This window comes from Neopsephotus bourkii, unplaced genomic scaffold (assembly GCF_033783945.1).
Source record: "Neopsephotus bourkii isolate Nb327-2 ecotype Australia unplaced genomic scaffold, CSIRO-AGI_Nbou_v1 NB_1820, whole genome shotgun sequence".
Lineage (NCBI taxonomy): Eukaryota > Metazoa > Chordata > Aves > Psittaciformes > Psittacidae > Neopsephotus > Neopsephotus bourkii.
Window position 1 is genome coordinate 2,930,739 of NW_026902293.1, and position 7,919 is coordinate 2,938,657.

At 37.6% G+C, this 7,919-nt stretch overlaps 1 protein-coding gene across 1 annotated transcript; it reads right to left on the reverse strand.

The window, feature by feature from the left end:
- Nucleotides 1–346: 346 nt before the first annotated feature.
- LOC133206665 (cytochrome P450 7A1) lies at nt 347–7,167 on the reverse strand. The gene is made up of 6 exons (XM_061342809.1): nt 6,934–7,167; nt 5,482–5,722; nt 4,241–4,854; nt 2,999–3,126; nt 1,927–2,102; nt 347–1,320 (listed from the first exon to the last, which is right to left on the reverse strand). The coding sequence occupies exons 1-6, from the start codon at nt 7,143–7,145 to the stop codon at nt 1,021–1,023; spliced, it is 1,671 nt and encodes a 556-aa protein (XP_061198793.1). The 5' UTR covers nt 7,146–7,167; the 3' UTR covers nt 347–1,020.
- Between the last annotated feature and the right edge of the window lie 752 nt (nt 7,168–7,919).

Genomic DNA, 7,919 nt, shown 5'->3' on the forward strand with positions numbered 1-7,919 from the left:
TTAAGGAATGTACCTCTGTGGCATCCATCCCTCATTTGGAGCAAAAAAGGACAGTGATGTTATAGAGAACCAAATTATATTATCCCTGGAGCAATTGCTTTTACGGAGATGCCACCACTAAAAATGGTATGTGTGGGCATGATAACTCTAATGGAATTAGACTAGGAAAACATAAGAAGTGTGACCAATGGAGGCTGATGGAAATACGGAGGTCAGATAATGGTGCAAAACCCATGGTGACTATTTATCCCCATATTGGCATTTGAGCTGGCTAGTCTAAAGCTGAGTTAGGAGGCTTTGGATGAGTGCATAAATCTTTGATAATGTTACGACATTAAAATGACAAACAGTCTAGAGAAGCATTTGGTTCAGCCAGTATCTTTTATTTTAATACAGTTACAACTTTCTGAAAAGAAGTATATTACAATGACTATAATACAAGTTTGCAGTTTCACTAGAACGTGAACAATTTTGTATGTTTTCTTCAAGTCTTTTTCTAGGTTTTCATAAAACCATAAGGGCACTTCCCCAGGAAACTCTCCCCTCCCTGCTATGAATCTGCCTTTGTATACAACAAAAGACTTTATTTCACCTGCAGAGAGAACCACTACCCCCACCATGTCACTTACAAGAAAGAGTAAGTTTTAACTGTAATTGAATTTTGGTAATTATTTTGAATTACCCGATGAAATTCTCACCACCTCTGGGAAAGTATTTGCTGACAGAAAAAAAGAAAAAAGAACTACTGCACACACACACAATTCAAGTCTTAACTTGCATTTCAAAATGGTCGGTAAAAGGGGAGACATTTGCATCAACACAGTGCATTAAACCCCTTTTGTGCTGGTACCATAATGGTATATATTATGCATTTTCCATTAGATGAATTACCCTCATACAGATTTTCCCCCAAGACTTGCAATGTTTTATTTGCATATATACATAAAAGATACATGTAGTATATGTTATATAGTGCACTTATACAGTACATAGTTTACATGTATAATATAATACATATATTCATAGGCATTTCAGTCTATACCTGAAGTCAACATCATTGACTGGTTGCAAAATACCCAGTCCTGCACGGGACTGATCTAAAGAAAGACATTGCACATCATTGTCCGCAAGTTCTATCTCAAGATGTGAAAAAATCAAAGCCAGAAACTGTTTAATTTCATGGACAGCGAATAACCTTCCAGGGCATTTTGCTGTGCCAGTCCCAAATGGCATATAGTAATACTTCAGTTTGCGACCACTGTGGTAGAAGTCAGTCTTTTCTTTTCCATTCTCATTCAGAAAACGATCATATTTGAATGTCTGTAATTAAACCCACAAAAGAGTCAATTGATATTTGAATACTTTCAAAGAGAGATAATTCCATTAAGACACAAAATGCAGGCTGGGAAAGAAGAGCCTCTAGCAGTAAGCATATTATAGTAGCACCCAGACCCATGGTGGTGTTTTGGAGAGGACAGTCCCTGAGAAGCTCTGGTATGTGGGACATGATCCCAGGTTTTTTGCTGGAAACTCTTCTTTTATGACAATCTTAAAGTTGTAACCTCCATTCTTGTTCATGCAGCAGAACTGAAAGATTTCTCATTCTGTGCCTCTGGGAAAATCTTATCCTTATCCTTGTCCTCCAACCCCCCCCCAATGGTGATTTTTCCTCACCAAGGAAGGCAGTAAGTACAAGGCTATCTGGGGTTGGCAGCACACATTCTGGTTACTCTAAAATATGTTTTGCATATAGTGCTTGCACCAACTTTATTCTCTTTCTTGTCTATCATTACATATCCAGGTGTAAGAACAGACTGGAGTTCAACAGCAAACCAGCCATGGGGCACCCCTGACAATTGCTCTATTTAAGAGGTGTATTAGCTTCTGCTAGAGCTCAGAGCTTAATGCACTTTGATAAGTACTTACCAAGGGATCAGCATATATTTCTGGATCAAAATGCAACAGTTGAGGATAAAGAGCTACAATATCATCCCTGCGAATGTTGTAACAATCATTCTCTAAGTGCAAAGTGAAATCCTCCTTGGCAACTCGGAACGTCATGGAGGCACTCGATAGCCTCATTGCCTCTTTGATGATGCTGTCTGTGAGGAGAAGAAAAGGAATGATTATTATGGACATAGTATGTCCCTGGCAGAGGTCCTGCATTTTGAAATATTTCAGAGTCATGATCAAACCCTGCATTTAATAGAATAAATACTTTAACCATAACTTTCTAATGCTCAAGAAGGTATCTTTCTCATTTCTTTTAGCATTATTATTCCACCTGCAGATAACACCAAGGTCTTATAGTTGATGTAACAGAATACTTGAAAGTGAGACACATTTTTACTTGAGATAAAGAACAAACCACTCAAGACTGGAAACGTAATGAGGAAAAAAAACAATGCAGTGATCAGGATTTTCTGAAGCTTTAAGAGGTGATGCATGGAAACCAATGCTCAGAAAAAGTAACTTGTAGGGGGTTTGTTTCATTTTTAATATAATAAAAAATATTATTTTTTTAAAGCAACAGTAGTTAAAAGGTGTCATTTTCAAAACTCTCTGTAACTTGGACACTTTTAAAAAATGTGCCTATAATTTGAAATAAGTTAAGAAGAAATAAAAGTTATTGGAAGATTCTGCTTCATATCATAAGAACAAGGATAAAAGTTTTGGCAACACACTTTTATTTGATCTAAAGTCATTATAAAAACCCCATGGTTTTGAATTACCCAGGGGTCTTCAATACTGTATTATGCAGCAGTATAGCAGTATTTAGACATGCCATTGCCAAGAAAAAGTGCTATTGACATGAATTTTGATACTGTCAGTACCACCTGGGACATTGGGAAGAATGATTTTGTATGTACAGGGTTTTTCCCTAGCGTTTGTTAGCTAATTCCATAGTAATTCCATAGCAAGCATTTATATGGTAATAAATAGAAGACTCTGCAAAATGTGGTGCCATTTCTGATACTCCTGCATAAAATAATCATACCTAGTACTGGCATATTATCCAGCTGTTTTCGGTTTAAGGAAATGTGTTTGCCACAGGAGCTGATCTCTCCGTCACTATCCAAAACACTTTGCACTTCCTTGGTAGCAGCTGTCATTGCTTCTGGGTTCCTAAGACAAAACCAGCAAAACTATAGCATAATTTTACACTTAAGGATGCTTTAAAAAGGGGCTGTTGCCATTAACTTTTTTCCTGACTAAACTTTAGTTTGCCAGATGACAAACACCTTTTAAAAATAAAATATCGCAGCAAAATCCTGCAATTACACTTTTTCATGTCTTGGCAAAGGTATGATAGCTTCAGAAAAAGGAAAAGAACCTCAAGTATTTGATTCTGTCGCCAATGATAAGTGGGACAGAACTGATGTGTGCAACAGGTAATAAACAGTAATGTTACTAAAAAGCAATGCCAAGCATAAGAAATAAAGCAATCAGTTGTAGATTAGGAAATAGCCCCACTGTGGGTAGGTAGTTTAGGAACAGGATAATAGATCAGTTTCATAACTTCACTTATCCTGGATGATGTCCAGGACATGATGGCAGTATTCTGTCTAGCTGAAAAGAATCTTCCTAATAAGAAAAGTCCACATAGTATCCTTCACTGTCCAGATTTTCTTACAGACACAGAATATATGAGCTATGGTGAACTAACAATCCTGATGAATGCACAATAAAAGAGGCTTTTAAAAGACTCCAAGGCCAGATAGACCTAAATCCAATGGATTCTTGGAGTGCAAAATACTAGAGAACCTCAGATATTAGCTCTGGCAGGTCACTACAAGTGTGCAAGCCACTGGCTAAATAACAACATTAGCAATTTAGATACATACTTAAGAGTTAGCTATGCTGAGGTGGATTATACTGCACAGACACCCACTCTAAAATGGACATGTAATAGTATTATCTGAACTGTGCATCCTTTCATGAGTAACAAGCTCAACAAGTCTACACTGCAACATCAACAGGATCTATCAATGTAAAAACTATTTTCTACTGAGTATCTTTGAAAACAATAATGAAGTTACAGCTCATTTTGCCAGCTCTAATGAGGTGGTCTAAAATTGTCCAGTTACACTGGGAGCCTTCCATACAATTAACGTTCTGACTGCAACCAGCACTTTTAATATCATATCATATAGATTTACCCCAAAGCTTTCTTGGCAAAGTGTAGCATTGCCCTGGAGTGTTTGTAGGTTTTTTTTAAACGCTTCTACAGAAGACTTACTTAAGGAGATAGAACAAGCTCCAAAACGTGGCAGGAATGGTGTTCGCTTGAGAGGCCCAGAGCACTGCCACATGGGTCTTCGCTTTTTCCATGTCATCGAAAGTTGATAGAGTGTCATTCAGGAACATGCGGAGGGTGACAAGCTCAGAGAGGTTATCCCTCTTCAGGAGGTTCTCATGGAGGAGTGCCTCTCCCAGCTTCTCACGTGCACTATGGGCACTCTTGAAGAGGTGGATAGGCAGCCCCGCCACAAGGGCTGGAAAAATCCTATCAAATTCCTTGAAGTTTTCGAGGGCATTTAGGATATGTGCTCTCTCATTTTCTTGCTTTGATGACAGATTTTTGTCATTATTGAAATTAAATTCTTTACCAAAAAGTGTTAAAAAGCCAGACTCAAACATTACCTGGCAACAGAATACATAAAGTCCTTCTGTCACCCAGGTATTAGACTGAAGCTTAGACGTTCTTGACTGCAGCATTGCGTATTGCAGGTTTTCCATCATTGCTTCAATGAGGGCATCTAAGGCATTACCTTGAAGGGTTCTAATGAAAGTCTGGTGAAAATTCTCGGTGGTGTTTCCTTCTGCTGGGTCAATGCTACCATGCCCAAAAGCCTGTCACAAAAGAAATTATATACATGATAAATAAGGCCTGTCATAACCTTGATGATAAAGTCTATCAGAAATGAAAAACATATTATAGCTTACTAGAGGGAAGCATAATACGGGCTATTAATACTAGAGCTGATACTTTCTCAGTGAAAGCAGTGAAGTAGGCAAATGAAAACATATTTCAACAGATGCTTACAAATAGATTCCAGTGACATCAACAGGAGCCTTTCTGCTTACTTCAGGAAGAGTTTGACTGAGCTGCTATTGTATTGCATCATTTTTTAAGGCCTTAGGTCTGACTCTTCCATAGTAGTGAGAACCCCCTGAGGAAAGTATCAGCTTCAGCAAGCTACATTATCATTTTGAAGATGGTGTTAATTGTATTTCTGCTTTAGCAATTTGGGATACTTCATGTTTAAACAATGTCATTCTTGGATAATCTAAATCACTGCATATTTCATTTTCATTAAGGAGAGGGAAAAAAAGATGTTTTAAAACAATAATAGTGGAGTAATGTGAAAATGATTCTATTTCAAAGGCACAGTTATGCTATCAGGATTGACTGGGTATGTCTGTCCTGCCAACAGATACTTTGCATTTTAGATATAAAAAATATTTTTAAAGGGGCACCTTGGCAGAAGTAGCAAAATGGAACTTTTTCCAGTCCAAGTGTTTTCCCTGGCGGATCAATGCATGGTATGAAAATGGGTCGGTGAGGAAATGAATGTATTTCCCCGCTACTTGGCAAGTGAAAATGTGGCCATGCTTCTTCTGCTTTTCTCTGAGGAATTCAAGGGGATTGGCACCAAACTGCAAGGCACAGCCCAGGTATGGAAGGAGCCCATTTTCAAGTGGTGGCTCACCTTGTCGCCTACAAAACACAAACAAAGCTGAATCTTAAGTATGTATAAAGAGCTCTTCTAAAGGACTACCAGGTAAGCAAAATACTGAGGTAATTTTGAATGTGAAAAAAATGTTACACCCCACTTTTCCCCAAACAAATAGTATACTGACAATTTTTCTCCCCTTCAAGGACTAAGCCTTTTGTTAGGTCTATGGTAGAATAACTTTATGGGAGAATAACCTTAACAGCCTTTATTATAATAAACATAATAAACCACAGCTTGATCATGTCATCTTTCTTTTCCCTAGATCAGGAATATATTTTTCACGTTTAAATGCAGAATTGTTGCCATTAGCTAACATGCACAGTTATGAAATTGTTCCATAGATGAACAATGCACCCCACTAATATTGTCTCATATTTTTGGGCAACAGCATCCACAATTCAATTTGAATACCAAAGATAACAGCCTTGTCGTATAGAAAAGTTGTTATTGGCATATCCCATTTGGACCAGATCTTGCTGAAAACAGTGGGAATTTTGCCATGATCTTCAGTAAGCATAAGAGTAAGTCCTTCTGGCAAAGTCTCATTAAGTGAAATATATGTTTAGAGTGAAGCATATGCTCCTATGATATATTTTATATAGTCAGAAAACTACTTTCCTGCATAAGGATGCCCTAGCTGCTAAAATAACTTTCAGATAATACTTTAGCTTTACCAGTAAAGTCCTTATATTTATTATCTGAATTGACTGTTTATTATCTGCATTCAACTATTTTCGTATTTTTTATTAAACTTTTTAAAGTAAAACAAGAAAATAACTCCTGAAAAGTATGAAAAGACAATATATATTCGACATAGTAAGGTACATAAATATTACCTTTATTAAACTGTGTTACTAGGTATGATAGACTGATGATATGAAAATGCTTGTAAGTAGGTATTACACTACAATTAGATATAAGTGGATATTATCTATGATTACAGTGCATGCAAAACTATACGCCAATACTTTAGGAAATTGGGACATGCATATTCATATTTTAATTACCTCATTTATGCATAGATTTGTATTTACAGATATGTCTAGGCATTAACTCACTATTATTAAAAAGACCATACACAAAAATCCTATTGTAACATAAATCTCTCAGAAGACCAAACAAATGTACAAAGAATATCTGACAGAAACAAAGGCCAGGTACACTGAGATGCATTTACAAAGATATTTCTTACCTCCTCCTCCTCCCTAGAAGAAACAAAAACCCACAGCAGAGTATTAGCACTGTTCCCCAGATCCATGATGCTATGAACATTTCTGGTAATGCCGAAAACCTTCCAGGTGGAAAACTGGTAACTACCAGTATGGCAGGAGTGGTGACTGAGAATGATACAGAAGACAGGCCATGATTTATATACTGTAGGTGCACTGCTGTATCTAATGGCATTCCACCAACCTAGCAAGCTATTAATTAACCATTTCTGGAGAGAGACTGTTTAGTCTCTGTTCTGACATTTTTCTGCAGAGAGCTCCACTGGATTGATGGAGACAGTTGCAGACATGGCCTTGAGCTAATGTCACATATCAGTAGCAGTTCCAAAGTAATCAAACAGCTGTAATAGTTGATAATCTGAAGGTCTGTCAGGTGTGTTTTGATTTGCTCTGCAGATTTACCAATTGCAGTTTATAGTTCAAGTTTAGCAATATATGAAATGGTTACTGACAGGTGTCCAGAGGAGTCAGATTGGGCTAAAAGGATGGGTTCAGGTTGTCCTTCAGCTGCCAGCCTCCTCCCCTCATCCTCTCCTTCTCGTGGACTGACTACCCTGGCTCTGGAATGCCACAGCAAGAGGGAATGGCAGGGGTTCAGCTGTGGGCAAAGGAATGGCTTCAGGGATGTGCAAAATGGGCTTTATATAATGCAGCATGAGAGAGAAGAAAGCAAGACGAGACAATCCTATTTCTTTTATTTTGTTTTGCTTGCTTGGTTTGGTTTTGTTTGTGGGTTTGGTTGGTTGGTTGATTTTTTTTTTTTCATCGCCCTTGAAGCACCTTTTATTTTCCCATTAAATCTTTTTCCCTCTCTGTTTCTGACTAGTGAGAATTCAAACACTGTCTTGCCTTTAGCACAGGCAGCAGATAATGATTCCTCATTAGTCATTCAAGGCCTAATATGTTTCCAAAGTCACTTTTTCAGGCTCACTTTTGTAGGCTTACTTTT